The sequence below is a fragment of the Neophocaena asiaeorientalis genome, unplaced genomic scaffold (genome assembly GCF_003031525.2).
Source record: "Neophocaena asiaeorientalis asiaeorientalis breed wild unplaced genomic scaffold, Neophocaena_asiaeorientalis_V1.1 scaffold197, whole genome shotgun sequence".
In the NCBI taxonomy this organism is placed as follows: Eukaryota; Metazoa; Chordata; class Mammalia; order Artiodactyla; family Phocoenidae; genus Neophocaena; species Neophocaena asiaeorientalis.
In genome coordinates this window covers 581900-604065 of record NW_020174703.1, presented here as the reverse complement: position 1 = coordinate 604065, position 22166 = coordinate 581900, and the positions used below count along the sequence as shown (strand labels likewise).

At 33.4% G+C, this 22166-nt stretch overlaps 1 protein-coding gene across 1 annotated transcript in view; it reads right to left on the bottom strand.

Moving 5' to 3' along the window:
• Positions 1 to 22166, bottom strand: part of ARL13B (ARF like GTPase 13B) — a 78555-nt gene that overhangs the window by 5524 nt on the left and 50865 nt on the right. The window contains exons 4-9 of the mRNA XM_024759257.1: positions 18731 to 18836; positions 17306 to 17508; positions 14084 to 14198; positions 10702 to 10927; positions 8204 to 8320; positions 7166 to 7234 (exon numbers count right to left, since the gene is read on the bottom strand). Of these exons, the coding sequence (XP_024615025.1) occupies positions 7166 to 7234; positions 8204 to 8320; positions 10702 to 10927; positions 14084 to 14198; positions 17306 to 17508; positions 18731 to 18836 (836 nt within the window). The remainder of the gene's footprint in view (positions 1 to 7165; positions 7235 to 8203; positions 8321 to 10701; positions 10928 to 14083; positions 14199 to 17305; positions 17509 to 18730; positions 18837 to 22166) is intronic.

The window sequence follows — 22166 nt, the reverse complement described above, 5'->3', positions numbered from 1 at the left end:
AGGAAAAAAAAAAAAAAAAAAAAAAAAAAAAAAAAAAAAAAAAAAAAAAAAAAAAAGTAAAAGAGAAATAAAAACTTTCTCAGAAAAACAAAAACTGAAGGAATCTGTTCCCATTAGACCTGCCTTGCAAGAGATGTTAAAAGTTCTTCAGACAGAAGGAAAATAATAAACATCAGAAACTCAGATTTACATAAAGAAACAAAAAGTATCAAAGAAGAAATATGTAAAGGTAAAATGAAAACTTATTTTTCATATTCTTAATTGATCCAACAGATAACAGTTTGTTCAAAATATTAATAGCAACAATGTATCTGATTATATATACTTATATGCATATCTTATGTACATATATGCTTATATATAAATGCTTATGTATGCTTATATATGCTTATATATATGCTTATGTATGCTTATGTATAAATGAAATGGATGATAGCAATGAAACAAGGGACAGGAGGAAAGAATTAGGATTCTTTGGTTATTATAGGTATTCACACTACCTGTTAAGTTGTATAGTATTATTTGAAAGTGGACTTGGATTCATTGTGAATGTATATTGCAAACTCTAGGGCTGCCACTAAAAAAAAGGCCATGACAAAGGAGGCAAGAATATACAATGGAGAAAAGACAATCTCTTCAATATATGGTACTGGGAAAACTGGAGAGTTACATGCAAAATAATCAAACTGGGTTACCTTCTCACACCATATACAAAAATAAATTTTAAATGACTAAAGACTTAAATGTAAAATGTGAAACCATAAAAATCCTAGAAGAAAACATAGGCAGTGCACTCTATGGCATCAGTCTTAATGATATTTTTTGATATGTCTCCTCAGTCAAGGGAAACAAAAGCAAAAATAAACAAATGGGACTACATCAAACTAAAAAGCTTTTGCATAGCAAGGAAACTATGAACAAAATGAAAGCCTACTGAATGGGAGAAGATATTTGCAAATGATATATCCAATAAGGGGTTAACATCTGAATATACAAAGAATTCATACAACTCAACATCAAAAAACAAACAATCCAATTAAAAAATGGGCTAGAGGACCTAAATACACATTACTCCAAAGAAAACAGAGAGATGGCCAACAGACACGTGAATAGTTGCTCAACTTCACTATCATCAGGGAAATGCAAATCAAAACCACAATGAGATATCACCTCACACTTGTCAGAATGGCTATCATCAAAAACAACACAAATAACAAATGTTGGTGAAGATGTGGAGAAAAGGGAACCCTCATGCACTGTTGGTGGGAAAGTAAACAGCACAGCAGCCACTATGAAAAACAGTATGGAAGTTCCTCAAAAAATTAAAAATAGGGGCTTCCCTGGTGGCGCAGTGGTTGAGGGTCCGCCTGCAGATGCAGGGGACACGGGTTCGTGCCCCGGTCCGGGAAGATCCCACATGCTGTGGAGCGGCTGGGCCCGTGAGCCATGGCCGCTGAGCCTGCGCGTCCGGAGCCTGTGCTCCGCAACGGGAGACGCCAGGGCAGTGAGAGGCCCGCGTACTGCCCCAAAAAAAAAAAAAAAAATTAAAAATAGAACTACCATACAATCCAGCAATTCCACTTCTGGGTATTTTTCCAAAAAAAACCAAAAACACTAATTCAAAAAGATATGTGCACCTCCCATATTCATTACAGCATTATTCACAATAGCCAAGATACAAAACAACCTAAAGTGCCCATCAATAGACGAATGGATAAAGAAAATGTGATACACATACACACACACACACACACACACACACACACACACACACTCACTCACTGGAATACCACTCAGCCAGAAAAAAAAAAGGATACCTTACCATTCTGACAACATGGGTAGACCTAGAGAGTATTATGCTAAATGAAACAAGTCAGACAAATACTGTATGATATCACTAGCATGTGGAATCTAAAAAAACCCAAATGAACAAACATAAAACAGAAACAGTCATAGATACAGAGAACAAACAGATAGCTGCTGGACAGGGGAGGTGGGTAGCAAGGGCAGTCGGGTGGGGTGGCGGGGGATGAGTGAAGTAGGTGAGGGAAATTAAGAGGTACAAATTTCCAGTTACAAAATAAATGAGTCACAGGGATGAAATGTACAGAGTGGGGAATATAGTCAATAATAATGTAGTATCTTTGTATGGTGACGAAGGTGGTCAAAAGGTACAAACTTCCAGTTATAAAATAATTAAGTACTAGGGATGTAATGTAAAGCAAGATTAATTAATTAACACTGCTGTATGTTATATATGAAAGTTGTTAAGAGAATAAATCCTAACAGTTCTCATCACAAGGAAAAAGTTTCTTTTTCTTTTGTTTTTATCTCTATGAGATGGTGGATGTTCACTAAGTTTATTGTGATAACCACTTTATGATGTATGTAAGTCAAGTCATTATGCTGTATACTTTAAACTTATATAGTGCTTTAAATCAATTATATCTCAATAAAACTGGAAGGAAAAAATAAAAAATAAATAAAATAATGAATCTGAATAAATGTCAATGTAAGAAAGAGAAATAGAAAATTACCATTAGGCAAATACCACAGTAATAATTATTGCAGACACAGTCCAATGATGGAGGCCAAAACTAGTAGGCTGAAGTTTGTGGAGAACAGAATATTTGCATAATCTCAAAGAATCACTTCTAAAATATTTACTAATTACAAAGAGGGAAAACAGTAACATTTTACAATGTGGCAAATACCACCTTATCCAAATAATCAAGGTTAACACCACCAGTAATGAGACATACCAACATCATGTACCTCCTATTTCAAACATTTTGAACATCAGTTTGGTTAAACAGTCAGATTTGCCTTGTGTCATCAGTTTGCAGCCTCTACCAGACTATACCATAGACAATACTTGATTTGCCACAGTTATATCATTACTTAACAAAAAAAAAATTTTAATAATAAACTGTATACTCTTGCCTCTTTAAAAAAATTAGGAGAAAACAATTGTTCAAGCAACTATAAATTTAGAGCAACTACTAAGCTGCAATGATGCTCTAACAAATCTTAATGTAATAGTATAATATAATGAATTCAAAGTATGGATGTCAAAGCTGGACACCCTAAGTTAAATCCTGATTTTGCCACTTATAGCTATGTGACCTTGGGGTATAAGTTCCTTACACAAAAAGTTGCCCATCTTACAAGGCTACTAGAAGAATTAAAATGAGATAATGTACCTAAAGTGCTTAGCAATATGCCAGTCATGTAGTATATACAGTTATTACTATTGCTATAATTAAAATTATAACAGACAATTATTTTGATAAATTTAAAGTATGCCTTTTCTAATTTCTTGATTTCAAAATTAATGAGAATTATAACACATAACAGAACTCAAGATTAAACCAGAATGAATACCATTTCTATTATGTTTTACTTCTGGAATTTAAAAGTACCCTACTAAAAAGATAAATCACATACACATGGCAAGAAGTATCTTTTTCCCTCCCAAGAAATTATTTTTTTTTGCAGTTGATTCTGTATTATTTCAGGATAATTCTGTATTTAATTCTGTATTTGATTTAATTTAATCATCACAAGGAAAAAGTTTCTTTTGATTAAATGTGATTCTGTATTTAACTGCCAGAATTAAATCATTATACACAAAATAGGTTTCTTATTGCCTTAAATGTAGGGGATATAAGTTGATCATAGTGCCCAACTGATATGACCAAATTAATTGACACCCATTTTTATAAAGGGCTTCAAACTTTTTAACATACAAAATTGAATCTTGATTCATATTTTAAGATTTGAAAATATTCTTTAGTTTTGCACTTCGTATTTTTGGCTAACAGAATCTTGGATCTATTTCTCATAATGTATAACACGTAACATGTTGATGAAGTACAGATTGAGAGTATTTACAAAGTGAAGAATGCATCTGTCTTACCTGTTACACAGAGTGAGGCTTACAGAAAATAAAAGAAATTAGAAAAGTAATAAAATTAAATTGCCATCAAGGTAAATGTCTCTAATCAAAGAACAAATAAGAATCTGCCTTAATTCCTAATTTGACTACAACAAATTGTTTTTCATCTCAGTAAATTTTAAGTGCCAAACCCAAATGTAGTTAACTTTTAATTATTTACCCTTGTTTGTCATGTATCTGTTGTCTACTTGCCATCAACCACATTCAAATAAATGTGTACAAAGTTAGGGAAGAGAAGAGAATGAGATTATAAAATTGGCAACTGTCAGCATCTCAGATGAAAATCTCATGATAAACACTAAAAACTAATTTAAGCTTTTTAATTAAAATTTTAAATTTATTATACCTACTTTCTTCTCCGTTAATGAAAGCAGAGTTGATTGTACATCTTTTTTTACCTAGATAAGGTATACTTTACCTTAAAATTTATGAGAAAAAATAATACAGATATTTAAAAACTTGTGAAGTTAGGATGTCTAATTGTTTGCTCTGAGAAATTAAATTTATTGATACATACTTAAAATTAACTGATATATTAGAACAATGGTGGTCTTAAACTTAACTAATTGATTATAATTCTTTCCCAGGAGTTCTAATTTTAAAATAAATACAGGAAAGCAAAGAAAAACAAAGCAAAAACAAACAATAAAAAACATTTTTAGCCCATTTTCAACCTCTTTTTTACTTGTTTCTAACTATAATGTTCCCCCTAGATGCTACCATTAGTTCTTTTCTCCTTATTCTACATACTTTCCCTCAGAAACAGGAAACTATCATTCTTTCAACTGCATTCACTCAGTAACCAATTACAGAACATCTGTTACAGAACAAAGCGTTCCTATTGTGCGATGACAACTGAAAAAACAAACTACCTACATACCCTCCCACCCACCTGTGTCCCTTTTCTCCAGAGCTCCAGAATATTATTTGTACTGGCTTATAGAAATTTCCAAATAGATAAGCCTACAGACACCTCCAGAGCAGGTTTCCTTCCTCCTCATGTATTTTCAGTCTTAGAAATAGCACCAACCTTCTAGCTCCTTGAGCCAAATAATTTCCTGTTCCTCTCTCCTTTTATCTCATACATCCATTCATTATATAGTACTTATAACTGTTCCTATATTCCTTGCATACATTTTTATTCTCAATTCCAATTCCTATCCTCACTTCTCACTCTGACTACTGCAACAGCTTCTAACTGGGATCCTTACTTCAGGTGTGACCACAATCTAGTCAATACTTTACATTGTGACAAAAATTATTATCCTAAACAATAAACCTTATAATACTATTTCTCTGCTAAAAATGTATAGTGTCTCCTGTAAAATTATAGTGAGTCCAGACATCTTAACATACATGTGAGGCCCTAAACAATCTGGCTATAAGCCATAATTCAAGGATCAGCACCTTCTATAGCTTTAAACTTCCTCTTTCTTACCCATTCTACCCACATGAACCTAAGCTCTAGTCACAAGTAACTTCATACTATTTTCCAAATAAGCGATGTCTTTTCCCACCTCTCCACACCTGAATAGTCTGTTCCTTCTACTTACTGACTCTTCTCATTCTTCAGAGGCCCAGTTCTAATACCACTTTCTCTGTCTAGGCAGTTTGTGCATAGTACTCCAATTCTACACCATAGAACCTTTTACCATATATTGTGAATTGTCACATATACTATAGTAAGCTGGAGTATTATCTTTTCTGTTAGACTAGGATCCCCAGAAAAGTAGAATTTATGTCTTATTCATCTTGGCATCACCAATGTTTTAGGTGGTGTCAGATACAAAACAGTTGTTTGTTGGATGCTCAATTCAGTAAGAAAAAATAGTACCTGTTATATGAGAAATTAATATTTTTCTCTATATACGTGTATTTATATATATTCACTGTGTTGTTAGAAACAATTAGATAATGCTAATATATCTGTGTATAAACACATGCACACATGTATTTATACACACATATATTAGCATTATCTAATTGTTTCTAACAACACAGTGAATATTTAAACTGATAATGCAGTCTAGCATACACAATTTCAGAGTGTAATAAAACAGGAATTAACCTATTATAGTCAATAAAAACATCATGATGTAAAGTCAGCAACCAAAAAGACATGTGACTTCACTGTAATTTTGATATGGTCTAAGGACAAACTTTCTGTCTTTAGAATTGAAAAAAACCTTTTAATTTTCACTAATGGTTATGAAGAAATATTTCATTATTGACACAGTATTCAGAAAAAGAAAGCAACCAGCACATTTAAATTTATATACTTTTTGAATAAAATATTTTATACAGTTCAATATAATTTCAAATTATATATAAGGCTTTTCTAAAGATTAAAATTCTGATTTTTTTTTTTTCCCTAGTAAATGGGTCTTCTTAGGAAACCAAGTTCTAGATCAGGTAAACAGAGCTATCAGAAAGGAAATGAAATGTTCTTGATAAAGAAGTTTATTGAGTTACTATATATATACAAAATTATCCTTCTGCATTTTAGAAATATTTTATTAAAAGAATCTGGTCTGGGCTGATGGTCTGAAATCAGAACTTCTGCCTATTGTATAAGGCAGTTCTCTACTCCCAACTGTCCTTTCTCTAGTTTTCCAGGTGACGTTCTTATGCCCTATACTGGCTGTACTAAACCTTGTGCTAATTTCATCCAAAAAAAAGTGTTTTCTTTAGTCAATGAAGCCTTTAGTAACTTTCTATTTAGCTGAACTTTATTTGGCTTACTGATTTGGTCTCTGATCTTACAAACTGTGTTACTCTTTACTTCATTGTAATATACAGCAGCTGAGTATCATTAGAAGCAGAGAAAGAACAATTATGCGACATTATCATTGAGTATATTGAGCATATATAGGACAATGAAGTTTTTAACACTATAAATGTACTGTCTCATATTTAAGATATTTAAAAATCTTTCCCTTTCACAACTATTTACATTAATATATAATGGATAAACACAAGCTCTGACGGTCTTTACCTCTGTATTCTAAGGTAAAGGTCAAATCAAATTATATAGAGGCAAAGGGCACTTAAGAATAAAAAAGAAATAAATGAAAAAAAGTGGAGTATAATGAAAAAGGATGGTTGTGGATTTGAAAGGCTTCCAAAAGTAAAAGTTTGTTGAAGTAATGAGGTAAAGAAAAGTGAATGTGATACGTAGAGCTTTGAAAACTGATCCTTTTGCATTACCATTATGACGTGTTTCACCAAGAGGCTCAAGTTTTGGAAGTCTAGTGACTTTGGGGGTTCCCCAGCCAACTAAAGAAAAAGAAAAACATTTAAAAACACTGTTAAACAATATCTCTTTAGGTCTGTTGAGAGGATCCCTTTCTTGACAGGAATGTATATAACTTCAATATCAATTCATATATACTGAATGAGGCAGTACTGACTAACCATAAACCCATTTTAAATGGCTTCTATTTAAAAATGTAATTATAGGTTGGTAATATCTGCTTAAAAATTTTATTTACCTTTCATTAAAAATATAAGCATCCTCACTACCATCATAAATAACCTTAGGCTACTATTCTAACCCCCAACAGAGACTAAAAGAAATGTACACTTATTAAATGGAATACTAGAAATGAGTCTTAAAATAATTCTCAAAGGAAAATGTTACCATCTAAAGCCTTCTAGCAGGGCTAAAAGGAAACTATAAATCTATACGTTTGATATTTATTGAGTATGTGAGGTACTGTGCCCAGTGCTAAAAAATTACGATTATTGTGCAGTTAGTATGTCCCAGTGCTTTATATGCAGTATTCCACTTAATCCTCATAACAGCTTAGGAGGTCGGCATGAATGTTGGACATATAATGGAAACACTCACACATCTTGGTTTCAAATGTTAACTTTCAGGATGAAAGATCTAATTTTTTAAAAGCTCATGTTAGCCATCCATTCCTTAAACTTAAATTCCTTTTAGCAATCTGGGTACTGATATTTCAAATAGGACTTGAATCCATTATAAGAAGTGCTTAGGTAAAGTTTTCTTATTAATTTTTACTTATTTTTTTACTTTCATAAAACATTTTTTCTGAATAAAAAAAGCAACAGATATTTACGTTGATAAATTCTGAATAAAGTAGATGGGGCAAAAAATTCTACCTTTTTCACAATTCACAACATAATAAATATACTGAATAAAAACTGCATAATTTCTTTCTTTTTCTTCAATGTTTAAAGCAGTATTTCTAAATTCTGTATCAACATCAACTAACTCACCAGGAGGAGGAGGTGGGGGTGGTGTTGGACTCTTAGGAACAGAGTCATCTGTATTAACAGGTTCTACACGGTGGCTCCTTTTCATTCTTAGCTTCTTAGTTTTCTTTTTACTGTTATCTGTAAGAATATAAACATGAAACTTTATGCCTCTGTGAAGAAGTTACTTCTATAATAAAAACTAAAGAACAGAATTAGAATATTGATATTATTATTACCATAGGAATATATCTTCAATTCAACTTAAAAATTGTTACCAATAATGAACTGTGAACTTGCCTTTACTAAGAATAAATTTTTAAGTGATGGTTTATTGGATGAATGATTGATGAATATGACACAAATGGCAAAAAGCCATATTTTAAGTTCTATGAAAGGTGATTTGGAATACAAAAAAAGTCCATATTTCCAAAAGTAACATTTTTTCCCCCATATATCATACTAAGTAAATGGAATTATCTAGCTGCAGGGATTTCCATGAAACTCAGAATGACCTGGGGAAAAAGGAGAGGTATTGGTTTGTCTCAATAGGATATACAGAATGATTCTAGGTATAAGCCCAAAAATAATCCTTTGAAATGTGAAAAAACACCCCAATCAAATCTAAACACATTATCCATGAAAATAACCCCCAAATAAGATATGCCCAATATAAATATATGTAACCAAAACTCACACTGTTAGACGTTACAGAATTGAATTTGTAATCTTTCTAAAAATAACTATTTACAGATTCTCACTTAGGCACATATGAACATTTTAAGTGCATCTGTGTTGTTAACATGTAAACTTTAACAACGTGAACCAGAATGGCATAGTAGTTAAATAACCAAACATCATAGTCACTGAAATATTTTCACTGACAATCCCAAATTGCTAAATTTATATATATAATACATTTTCTAAAATGGAAACTATCTGTTACACAACAAGCAGCCAACATCTATGAAACCTATAAAGCAATGAGAAATACAAATATATTTAGAAACATTATTTTTCTAAGTAAATTAGTATCACTTGAGACATTTTACTCTAGATAGAAACAGAGACATCTTTTTACAATTAAAGCTGTAAGCTTTACAGCTGGGAGAAAGGAAAGAGAACCTCCAGAACCATATGGTACTTTCGGATGGGCAGTAGAACAGGGTCATGGACAAGCATAGGATACGAAGCAGAGGACCTGAAGTTGAGGGAAGTGTGTCTCAGTACAGCCACAGATGAGACATATGATCTTAAATTACTCAACCTCTCCAAGGCCCTGGTTTCCTATTCTGTATAATGAGAATAATATACCCGAGGACTGCTATGGTAAATAGCATAGTGCTGTGTTAAATAATAGTTTCAAATCATCTACCAAATCATTTTGTTCTTTAACAACATATTAGTGTTTGAAAGAGTTCTTCCAATATATTGAGAGGCCACTTTAAGTCTACTTTTTGTTTTACCCTATTGATAGAGTGATATGGGTACAAATGTGGCTACCCTAACTTCCCAAATTACAAAACTATAACTTTCAAATCTAATTATTTCTATATAGCAAAATATCCATTTAGCTAATCTGCAGCTCAGGGACTGAGATCTTATTTTCACAAACTCTTTGATACTGTACAAAAATTCTTATATACCATGGAACCATATTGCTAACTAGGAATGGCAAGGAAGCAATGATTATTGGGTATTTCCCATGTGTCAGGCCCTGTGCTAGGAACACCATAGGGTTACTTTTATTATAAGTAAACCTAAAAGCCTGGTGAAAAAAAAGATGACAACCCCATTTTAGAGAGGAAACGAGGACTGAAGAACACTATATAATGTAACATATATCTAGTAGGTGAGAAAGTCTGGATGCTACCCCAGGATGTCCTGAGTCCAAAGGCAGAGGCTCTCTCTATGATACCAAAAGATGTGAACTTCCTGTTAAATTACATAACCACTTAGAAAAAGTAAAATAAATATGAATTGAAGATGTTGTATAATATTAAAATAAGAGTAATATGGCTATTTGATAAAACTTTCAAAATGTTCAATTGATTATGTCTGCATCCTATAGAAATAACAAACAAATGAAGGAATTGATGCTGATCATAACATTATGAGGATTAAGAAAAACAAAACAAACCTCCAAAAGCTTTAAAGGTTTTAAATATGTTCCAAAGATTCCTGAGGCTATGCAATATTCCAAATTTTTGAAAATGAATTTTCAGCTGAAATTCTTTTAAGTTACAAAGGACTAGATTTTAAGGCATCATGAATAAAAACATAAATTAGCAAACTGACTAATGATTACCTAAAATTCAAGAGAAAACCATGATAAATAACGCATTTGGAGATGAAAAATCTTGTGATACATTTTTTATGAAAATAATCATGACAAATGAAAGAGGTCTTTTTAAGTTTTATATATATTATTTATGTTATATGTAATATATAAAACTTAAAAATAAATAAAATAGATATAAAAATAAATAAGTATATATATTTTTAATAACTAGATTTATCACCTGATTCTGATGACTGCTGGTCTGTCTCATCTTCATTTTCCAACTGCTGTGTTAATGCCTCCTTATAATTTTCTACTATTCCGAACCCATTGTTTTTTTGGCTACTGTCACTGATCTGGCTCTGTGTCTCTATTTGCTCATGCTCCATTTTATGTTTCAGGGGACAGCCATCACTGTCTTCCTCCACATTTTGCCTCTTTTTCTCTCTTTCAAGTTTTTTTTCATTCTGACAAAAATGAAATATATCATTTTTAATATTATAGTCATATCTAAGATAGTATTAAGGGAGAAATCAAATAATCCAAGAGCATTCTGTAACTTCCAGGCAATGTGATATTTCTATTAAAAAATTATTTGTTGAGTCTATCATTAAAGCATGTTAATTGTCAAACATTCAGAAAACAGAGATAGTATAAAGAAAGAAAATAAATATTACCAGTAATTTCACAATCTAGAGATGACCACTGTTTGACGTATAGTCACAAAGACGTGTTTTTCTTTGCCTACCCCACACATGTACAGACATACACCATCCACAAACATACATAAATGTGACTGATTGTCTATATATACATATTTATGTATATTTTTAAACAAAAAAGAATTGAAATTTTAATTTAAGAATATACATTTCTTTCTTTGTCAATGAACCTATAAAGTGCTTAGAATATTGCATGACACATACATAATAAAGTGTTAGCTATGAAAATATTATATAATGCTATATGTGTAAGCCATTACTACTTTCATCAATTATACAATCGTTTTGAATGGTTCTATCATCTTATTTTACCAATACCCAATCAATGGACAAAGAAGTGATTTTCAACCTTTCACTATTATAAGAAATATAATTATTGAATTACTTCTTTAGAATAAATTCCTAACAGTCAAGATGTTGGATCAATGAGTAAGCACATTTTAAAATGTGCCATACTACAAACTTTCCTTCAGAAAAACTAAAGTAAAATTACACCACAGGCAAAGGGTTGAGAGAGTGTATCTTTTTTTTTTTTTTTTGTCCTTGCCACTCGGCACATGGGATTTTAATTCCCCAACCAGGGTTCGAACCCACACCCCCTACAGTGGAACCACAGAGTTTTAACCACTGGACTGCCAGGGAAGTCCTCCCCGTGACATCTTTTTTAATGCTTTTTTAATCATTACCAATCTTTTACATCTCTGCCAAACTAATAAATATTTTTTACCTCAGTGTTGATTTATCATTGAATATTTTTATTATCAATACAACTGAAGATAAGTTATTAAATATGCTTATTGCCATTTTAATTTTTTCTTTAAGGAACTACCCATGATAACCCAATGCTCGTTTTTCTACTAGAGTCCCATTATTTACACAGTAATTTTTTAAGGGTTCTTTTTTTGTTGTTTCCTGGGTCTCAAATATTCTTCATTAGGATTAGCTTGGGTTTTTTTTCTGTCTTTAACTCTGTAGAACATCTCTTTAAATACTGAATATAATACAATCTACCTATTTTTCACTTTATGATTTGTGGCCTCATTGTCCTGCTTTGAAAGTTTCAACCTCCTCCAAGTATATACCAATGTCTAACTGTATTATGTGAGTATTTTTAAGTCTTCTTTTTTTATACATTTAAGTCTTTTGAAATTTAATTTGGTATACAGTGTTCAATAATTTTACTTTTTTCCAAATGACTGTTCAGTTGTCCCAATATCCTTTTCTCCCAGATTTGAAATGCCACATTTATCTTACACTAAATGCTTATATATAATTTGGTTTGTTACTATTGTTTCATTGATCTGTTTGTCTATTCTGGAACCAATATCTCACCATTTTTATTGTCTGTGATAAAATCAAAGGAATGAATGTAAGGTAATATTTTAAAGGAGAAGTTTTACGGGGAAGAAAAGAAAATTTGCCTGGTGAAAAAGAGAGACTATGGATAATTTATTTTCATTTATTTCATTCCTTTACTGATGATCTTCTTAAAATTACTGTATTTTAAAAGCATAATAACTGTACTTTCCCCATGCCACTAATTAATTCAGGGACTTCAATATAAGATATTCTGTGCTGTATACCAGTATTGTTCATATCTTTATATCGTGAAAAATACAATGTTGGTAGAAGTGCTGTGGCCTTCTAAGTAATTTACAACCATGGTACTATAAAATAATTGGTCATTATTTATAAGGTGAGCTTTATTACAAATATAGAGTAAATAAATGTTTCAAAGTAAAAAACCAAACTTGATTTTCTTTTCCTCTACCAATATTTTTAAAAGAATATAAAACTTGACAAACACAATATTTAATAGTATGGACACAAAACAATAGCTCAAGTTATTAAGACTGCTTTACTATACTTAGAAAAGCACACGCTTAAGGTAAATGCAATGGGGTTAATAAAAACATTAAATACAGCTAACCTTCTAGTATCTAACTAACTTCAGACCAAATATCTCATATTACCAACTATTTGGCAAACACAAAGCAACACCAAAAACTCTACACTCATCTTCTTACCTGTGGAGCTGCCTCCCTCCTCAGCAGCAGCCCCAAGGAAGAAATAATCATCCACCTTTCCGGATGAGTACCTGTGTGGAAGGAGGCAGTGACAGGGAAGAGGAATAGAGAACATACAGGCAGGTCCAGCAAGCCACCTGCCACATTAAGCTCTGAGGGAACGGAGAGGAGATTTAGGAAGCTCTGCCACTGAGGAGGTATAGCTGCTGAAGGTGATTAAAGCAGGGCCAGTGCAAACTCCAAACACCAGTAGCAAATGAAAACAAAGACACAGAGAGACAGACACGGACACACACACACACACACACACACACACACGCACACATAAAACCCCATAACTTCTTCATGATTAAAATCTACACATTAATTTTGGTAAAACTTCTGACATTTAAAATTAAAATAAATAATATTCAGATATAAGAGAATTTATTATAGTCTCAAACATTAAGTATCCTAGGAAAATAACTAGAAAATCATTTATGTACTATAATGCACCATAAGCATCTAAATATTACTGTAAAGGAATAGTAATAGCAATACAGGGATAAAGATAATGTAAGTATGAGTAAACATACTATTATCATATGAAATAAGTGACAAAAAAAATTTATCAGAACAGTAACTGTGATAGTTGCTACATTCAATCTTTATTTTCATTCTCAGTTAATTCTGAAGTCATCTTCCCTTTTTATACTAGATCAGAAGGTAAATCTGAAGAGGAAGAAAAAGCAGCAAACATTTAACCCATCTCCCCCATTTAATTTCTTTTACAAATAATCAACCTCTGGTGAAATACTTCTATCTCCCTGCCTCCTTTCTGAACTTCCAACTTTATAACTTAAGACATAAAAATTACATTTGCCACCATCCATACCTCAATGATTACAGATGCTATCGGCTGGAAAGGATTAACAATAATTGGTTCTGGGTCCAACTCAGCCAGACCACTGGTTCCATCGAGTTCAGCCTGCTCTCGCTCTCTTTGTTCTCTATTGTTTGAGGGAAAAAAATCGGAATTCCTTATGAGAAAATGCTGAACCATGTTTAAGAACATTTCCAATAGGTTTAAGGCTATTGAGTTCAGTAATTTAAACATCTGGACATGGTTTTGAATTACTGAGAGATTTTCAGATATCTTTATGCAGGTAACAGGCCACTATCCCCATGTAAAGATTAATCATTTGAATTTTAAAAGAAAGAAATGCTGACAGGACTTCCCTGGTGGTTCAGTGGTTAATAATCTGCCTGCCAAGGCTGGGGACATGGGTTTGATCCCTGGTCCGGGTAGATACCACATGACGCAGAGCAACTATGCCCGTGCGCCACAACGACTGAGCCTGCGCTCTAGAGCCCACGAGCCACAACTACTGAGCCTGGGTGCCACAACTACTGAAGCCTGCGTGCCTAGAGCCTGTGCTCCACAACAAAGAGAAGCCATCATAATGAGAAGCCCGTGCACCACAACGAAGAGTAGACCCCGCTGGCTGCAACTAGAGAAACGCTGCACGCAGCAATGAAGATCCAACGCAGCCAAAAGGAAAGAAAGAGAGAGAGAGAGAGAGAGAGAGAGAGAGAAAGAAATTTTAAAAAAAAAAGAAATGCTGACAAAATGACATTCCCTATGACTGAGTTCTTAACATCAGTGATGCATATTAATTATTTTTCTATGTAACAAAGGTTTATATTTATCAATTTATTAATTACCCTCCCAAACAAATGCTATCCTCTTCACTGATGTTAACCAGATAAATAAGTCCTGCTGTAAACCTTCATCTTAAGAGCTGTGTCTAGTTATATATCATAAATGAACTAGATAACAACTGTTGCTTTGCATAAGTAGAAGAGGCTATAGAAATAAGCTGCCCTATATCACTTAGATTAAATAAGTATTTCTATATTAGTTACTACTGAGAATTTTATTACTCTGTGATTTAAAGCTAATGTTGCCCCATAGATGAAGGTAATAAGTTACTAAAAGAAGCAGCTGAAGATAGAAACATAAGTATTGTAGATCTGCAACTAGACTGTATAACAATAGTATAACAATGTCAATGTTCATTACTACGGCACTTATTAATTAAGTTCTATGATGGAAAGATATATACTTTCATTCTGAACCTAGGAAGCCAAAATTTAGAGATCTGCAATTTGCTACTTCTGTGACCTTGGATATCTATCGGGATACCTGAGCCTCTGCCTTCCCATAAATGTGGATAAAATATATAGTTCATAGGGTTATTTCAGGTAAAGTAATATATGTGAAAGCACTCTGTATATAAACATACTTACAGGACAGTCATTATTTTTTAATTTTTTTTAAATTTATTTTTATTTTTGGCTGTGTTGGGTCTTTGTTGCTGTGCGCAGGCTTTCTCTGGTTGCGGTGAGCACGGGCCGCTCTTCATTGCAGTGTGTGGGCTTCTCATTGCAGTGGCCCCTCTTTTTGCTAAGCACGTGCTCTAGGCGTGCGGGCTTCAGTAGTTGTGGCACACGGGCTCAGCAGTTGTGGTGCATGGGCTTAGTTGCTCTGTGGCATGTGGGATCTTCCCGGGCCAGGGCTCGAACCCGTGTCCCCTGCATTGGCAGGCGGACTCTCAACCACTACGCCACCAGGGAAGTCCCAACAGTCATTAATGTTACTCATTTATTAGTAAGCAATTTCAGGTATCTGGTATTAATATACTATTTTCAGATACCAATAATAGCTTGTTTTACTGTTTTTTCAAAAATATCCAAACCAACAAAAAATCCAAACCTATTAGATTGTATTTAACAATAAAAAGTTTTTTTTTAAATTACTCCTGTCTAAATTTAATTATGCAGTCTCTGTTCAACAGAAGAGGACTCAGACCACAAGTGGCATGGCTAGGAGAAAGGAGGAAAGGGGAATGGGGTACCAGAAAAGCCTGCCATAACATGACCTGGAATATCTTTATGGAAAAAGTAAAAACTTGAAAAAAAATACTAATTAGATTCCTTTTACCCAACTCAATTTTTTTGTTCTTTTTGTTTTTTCTACGTAGAGAAAAAGCAAAGAAGCCTTTAGAAAAGTATGGCCATATATTTTATTTTTATAAACACACGGAAGGCATGTTTGTATGAATGACTGGTTGTACTGAGCTTTATATCATGAAAATATACACTAGAATAGAAAATAAAGATTCTCATAGGAACTAAAACCTCATATTGTTATCAAGAGAGACTGAGATGACTGACCTGCTCATGTTATTGAGCCCTTGAGGGCAGAAGAGTTATCTCTCCAAATATTTTCCTTTAAGTCCTATCTCTGAATTAAATGAAAGATACCAGTAATCAGAGGATTTCCTTGACAGCATAAAGGAGCACCTCACCAAGGGCAGTTAGTGGGTTCTTGCCTACCAGGCTGCAACTGTTAAAGCAAATGGAAGGCCAATATTACTTAGGTAGATGGAAGACCACTTTGGATCTCACAGGAGCTCACTTAGAAATCTTTTTGTTTCTTCCCTCCCCTGCCATGTCAGTGGCGAAAGAAAGAGAAATCTTGGGATTAAGAACTAAATTCAACTTCTAATCAAATCTGAGTACTTTCTTCTAGCATTAACATTATTATAACTGATTCTGTGGTAGAATTTACATAAACTTTTTTTTAAATTTAGAGTTTGCTAAACTTATTTTTAAAATTTCCCTTTAGGCAACATATTTTTAAAATAATTTTAAAAGCATGTTTTAAAACCTGAGATAGTGCAATTTAGTCCACTTTCAGACAAAACAAGTGTTGAAGATCAGATTTTGCTTCAGCTGGCTGATCCACTAACTGCTTACCTTCTATCTTTGCTGAGACTAATGAAGGATTTCTCAGTCTACTGACATATTCTTTGCTATGGGAAACTGTCCTGTGCATCACAGAATGTTTAGCAGCATCCCTGGCCTCTTCCCACTAGATGCCAATTGTGCTATCAACCAAACTTGTGCAGGTCTACAGAAATAAAAAATTTACCTAGTATCTTCCTTCATACAAAAAGAGGAACCTAAATAGACAAAACTAAAAAAATTATTAATAAAAGTGTGGTGTTTTTGATTTTTCATATGCACTGTGCTACAAAATTAATCTACTTACCTTTCTTCTCGTAATTTTCGTACTCTCTCAGCCCGCTCTCGGTTCTCTTGTTCCTCAAGAGCACGTTGTTCTGCTGTGTCTTTTTGGATGCGCTCATTTAAGGCATCAAAGTCTCTTGCAATGATATGTAGCAGCCAATAAAGGCCTTTTTTAATGGACTTGTCAATTTTCTTTCCATATCCCAAGACTGCTGAACAAGGTTCCTTAAAAACAGCAATTTACTTGACTTAAAGATTAAAACTAAAAGATCTCTACAAAAATTTATTGATAAACCATTGAGATATAATTACTGGCGAATCAAAATTAATTAACCCATTAAATTAATGATATGAAGCACCTGCTTCAACTTACAAAACACACCTTTGAAATGATCACTACATTAGTATGTACGTAGGAGTGGAAATATTTTATGGATCATATCTGTAAGTTTTGAGAGCGATTATGACACAAAAAGTTGACAGTTAAATTTTAAACAAACTCACTGACAAAACTGAACTTACAGAAGAAAAATACCCTTACTTATTAAAAATCGCAGAAAGTTTTAATTTGTTATACCAGGGAATTTATGGCAGTACGCATCTTTTTTTTTTACATATATTTATTTATTTTTTGCGGTACGCGGGCCTCTCACTGTTGTGGTCTCTCCCGTTGCGGAGCGCAGGCTCTGGACGCACAGGCTCAACGGCCATGGCTTACAGGCCCAGCCGCTCCGCGGCATGTGGGATCTTCCCGGACCGGGGCACGACCCCGTGTCCCCTGCATCGACAGGCTGACTCTCAACCACTGCGCCACCGGGGAAGCCCTTTTTTTTTTTTTGCTGCACCGCACAGCTTGTGGAATCATAGTTCCCCAACCAGAGATTAAACCTGCACCCTTGGCAATGAAAGTGCGGAATCTTAACCACTGGACTGCTGCGGAGTTCCCAGTAACCATCTTTTACGATTGACAGCCTAACAATCATTTTCTGAAACCAGAATAAATGATTAAATCCTCAGTCCATCTTCTCAAGACTGTATGATAACTCTCCTGATATAATTTTTTAAAATTCATTATAAACTTCCCCTAAGTATAAATTTTGTATTTATACTTTTACCATTTTATAAAATTTATAGCATGACATGTTTGTATAGCTTACAGGTCCTGTCAGCAATGTCTTAAACAAAGAGCAAACCTAAAGTCTTTGAAATCATGAAAGATAGCTTATAGAAGTCAGTAACAATTAAATAGAAAACAAATACCACTGTAATAAATAATATCAAATGAACAGTGAGAACTGTTAAAACACAGTGAGAACAGGTTAAAAATTTTTTTTAAAAACACTAATAAATTATTTTGTTAGCTACCTACCCAGTTGCTTTATCACCTTTACAAAAACTAAGTTATACCGAACATAATTCATAGGGCAGAAGAACCCCCAAAACTTACTATTTGACATAAGCACTTGTGCTCATTGACCAGTTTTTCCAGAGACAGGCATTCAATCACATCAGCTTCTCCTAAAGCCCCTTCCTTATCTTGTTTATTTGCCAACCTAGAGAGACATAAGTAGTTTTATAGCAAATATATAATCAGACAGCCACTTAAAAGACGTTTTGACCATGTTCTTATTCCAAAGTTTTAACCCTACTCATTACAGAACATACTGGTTTTAGAGAGTAGTGTACAATTTATTTCTTCATTTTTCCTTTTTATTGCCGCTAAAGTAAGTCTGTAAGAATTGGCCTATAAAAGGGAAATCAGGTAAAGAGAACTGTCAAGAAAACAAGCAATAGGTCAACAAGCCAACAAAAAAAGTACAAATACAAAAAGAAGTGGACTAGTTTCCACAGCACTCAGCCATCAATTCCAACTTTCACATTAATTATATCCTTCTCTTAAAATACACTGCATCATGATGTAAAGGCTCTTATCCCATGTCCTTTTCTTCTTAAATACAATCTGTATCATGTTTTAAATACCCAAATATTCATTCAGAGCTTGTATTATTTGAGCTCACCTGTATTTCCACCGTGTGAGTGTGTCCACATAAATGTGTAATTTACTGGAGAAGTGAGGCCACTTTTATCTAATTTACTTAGCATAGCACTGTGCATAGAAAACCTTCCACTCAATTAGGAACAAATTGAGGAACAACAAATGAAAAAAACAAAATAAGTTTAAAAAAAATAGGGGGCTTCCCTGGTGGCGCAGTGGTTGAGAGTCCGCCTGCCGATGCAGGGGACGCGGGTTCGTGCCCCGGTCCGGGAGGACCCCACATGCTGCAGAGCAGCAGGGCCCGTGAGCCATGGCCGCTGGGCCTGCGCGTCTGGAGCCTGTGCTCCGCAACGGGAGAGGCCACAACAGTGAGAGGCCCACGTACCGTAAAAAAAAAAAAAAAAAAAAGGAATTACCACAAAATAACACTATTTGCCTATCAGATGGCAGAGGTCAAAAAGTTGAATAAAACACTGTCTTGGTCAGGGTTTGATATATGTTTCAGGCAAATATATATTATTTAATAAGTACATAGTAAAATAAATCTAATGAACCCTATCACCTATCTTTAAAAATTATCAGTTTTGTACCATTCTTGCTCATCTACGTATCTTCCACTTCCCCCCATCAGTCATATCACGTCACCCCATAATTTAAAAATTAAAAAATATTACAATATCACTATCACACCTAAGTTCTTAAAAAAATTAATATTCCTCAATATCTTTTTACAAGTGCTATGTCCAAATCCAGATCCAAACCAGATACATATTACTACAATTTATTCTTTTAATTGTTTTTGAATCGGTATCACTCCCGATGCCAACACCTCCCATTCCTGCAACACTATGACCAACACTTCTTTTCCTCCCATGACATCTATCTGTAAAACAAAACAAGTCATTTTTCTATAGAATCTCCCATGTTTAGGATTTGGCTGATATCTTCCTTATGAAGTCATTTAACATACACACCCTGTATTTCCTGTATCTAGTAGTTAAATATACAGGCTGGATGGCTTTCAAGTTGAAATATTTTGGCAAGCATATTTCATAGATGCTGCTAGTACTTAGGAGGCATTTAATATCTGAGTGCACCACTTTCAGTGATGGTTAAATGGATCCATGGATTCAGGCTGCAGTCAGCCTGATTTGTCCAAAAGTTTTCCATTAAACTTTCATCTAATGGTTTTAGCAACCATTAATGACCTGTGTTTAATACCATTATCATATAAGTGGCTATAAAATCATGACTTTTTTAGTTCTGTATTCCATTTGCACTAACTAGCTGGATTTTTGCTAAAAAGTAAGTCTTCATTAACTACTTGGTGACTCAAGTACAATTCAGAGAAAAGTCAAGATAAATATTTGATCCTTTGCCTTCATTTCCTAATTTTCATAATAATGAACTGATGTCCTATTAACCTCCAAAGGTGATCAAGTTGCTTTCTTTGGTTTGTGGGAGATATCATTATGGACTCATGGATTTTTAAAATATATTAGATGTTTCAACTTATTATAGTTACTGTTCTTTTTGAGGCTCAAAGTTACCCATTTTTGGTTAGTGGGAGTCCCTTTTGTGTTGGCTCCTGTTTTCTTTTGCTACAACTCCAAGAGTCTTTGATAGCTTCTTTGCTTTTTTGTAAGAAACAATGGTCCGGACCTGAACTCATCCAATTCCCTAAAGAGCCCTGGTTCCTTTTAGTATGAACTGGTATTTTAAAGACCACAATCTGGGCACTTCTGGACATTTATCATTATTGACTTGCCATTGCTCCTAGACCATTTCAGTGGACAGAGCTAGGAAAAATATAGTTTTTAAGAAAGAAAAAATTAAGTCATGAGGTCATACTGATTTTTCCATTTTAAATTAAATATTACCAAGTTTTTACTTAGCTTCTTAATTTGTATCTCTTTTTCCTTATGCTGAAAACTACAGTTCCTAATAACGCCATCATTAACTATTTGCTCTCTCCTATGAGTTTCAACATAATAAAACCAACATTATTACTAAAAATAACACTACTTAATGCACATTAAGATCCCTTTGTGGTTATTCTTGTCTATAAGACATATCCCACAAGAGATGCAGTCAAAATACTGATTCTAAAATTATTTGAAGTAATCCTTCTCTGTGCCGTTATGCCACCATCTAGATACATAACTAGGTTCATTTGTTTCAGGCTGCTTTGGTTTTTTAAAAATAGTTCTATTCTTTACGTTAAGATCTAATTTTTAAAACACTTATATGGTTCCAAATTCAAACTATAAAAACAAAATGAAATCAGAAAAAAATATTTTCCCTCTCTATCTCTTTTCCACTATTCTTCCTAGTCTCCTATAGGTAACCATTTTCATTAGTTTTTTTTTCTTTATTGATTATTATACTATTTTTAATTGTAAGTGATTTACAATGTTTCAGGTGTACAGCAGTGATTCAGTTATACATATATATGTGTACATATATATACTTTTTCAGATTCTTTTCCATTATAGTTTATTACAAGATATTGAATATACTCCCCTGTGCTATACAGTAGGTCCTTGTTTTTTTTTATCTATTTTATATATAGTAGTATGTATCTATTAATCCCAAATTCCCAATTTATCCCTCCCCTCCTTCCCCTTGGCAACCATAAGTTTGTTTTCTATGTCTGTGAGTCTATTTCTGCTTTGTAAATAAGTTCATTTGTATTTTTTTTTAGATTCCACATATAAGTGATATCATATATTTGTCTTTCTCTGACTTACTTCACTTAGTATGATGATCTGTAGGTCCATGGTCCATCCATGTTGCTGCAAATGGCATTATTTCATTTTTTTATGGCCTAATAACATTCCATTATTTATTTTTATATATAAATATATATATATATATATATATATAT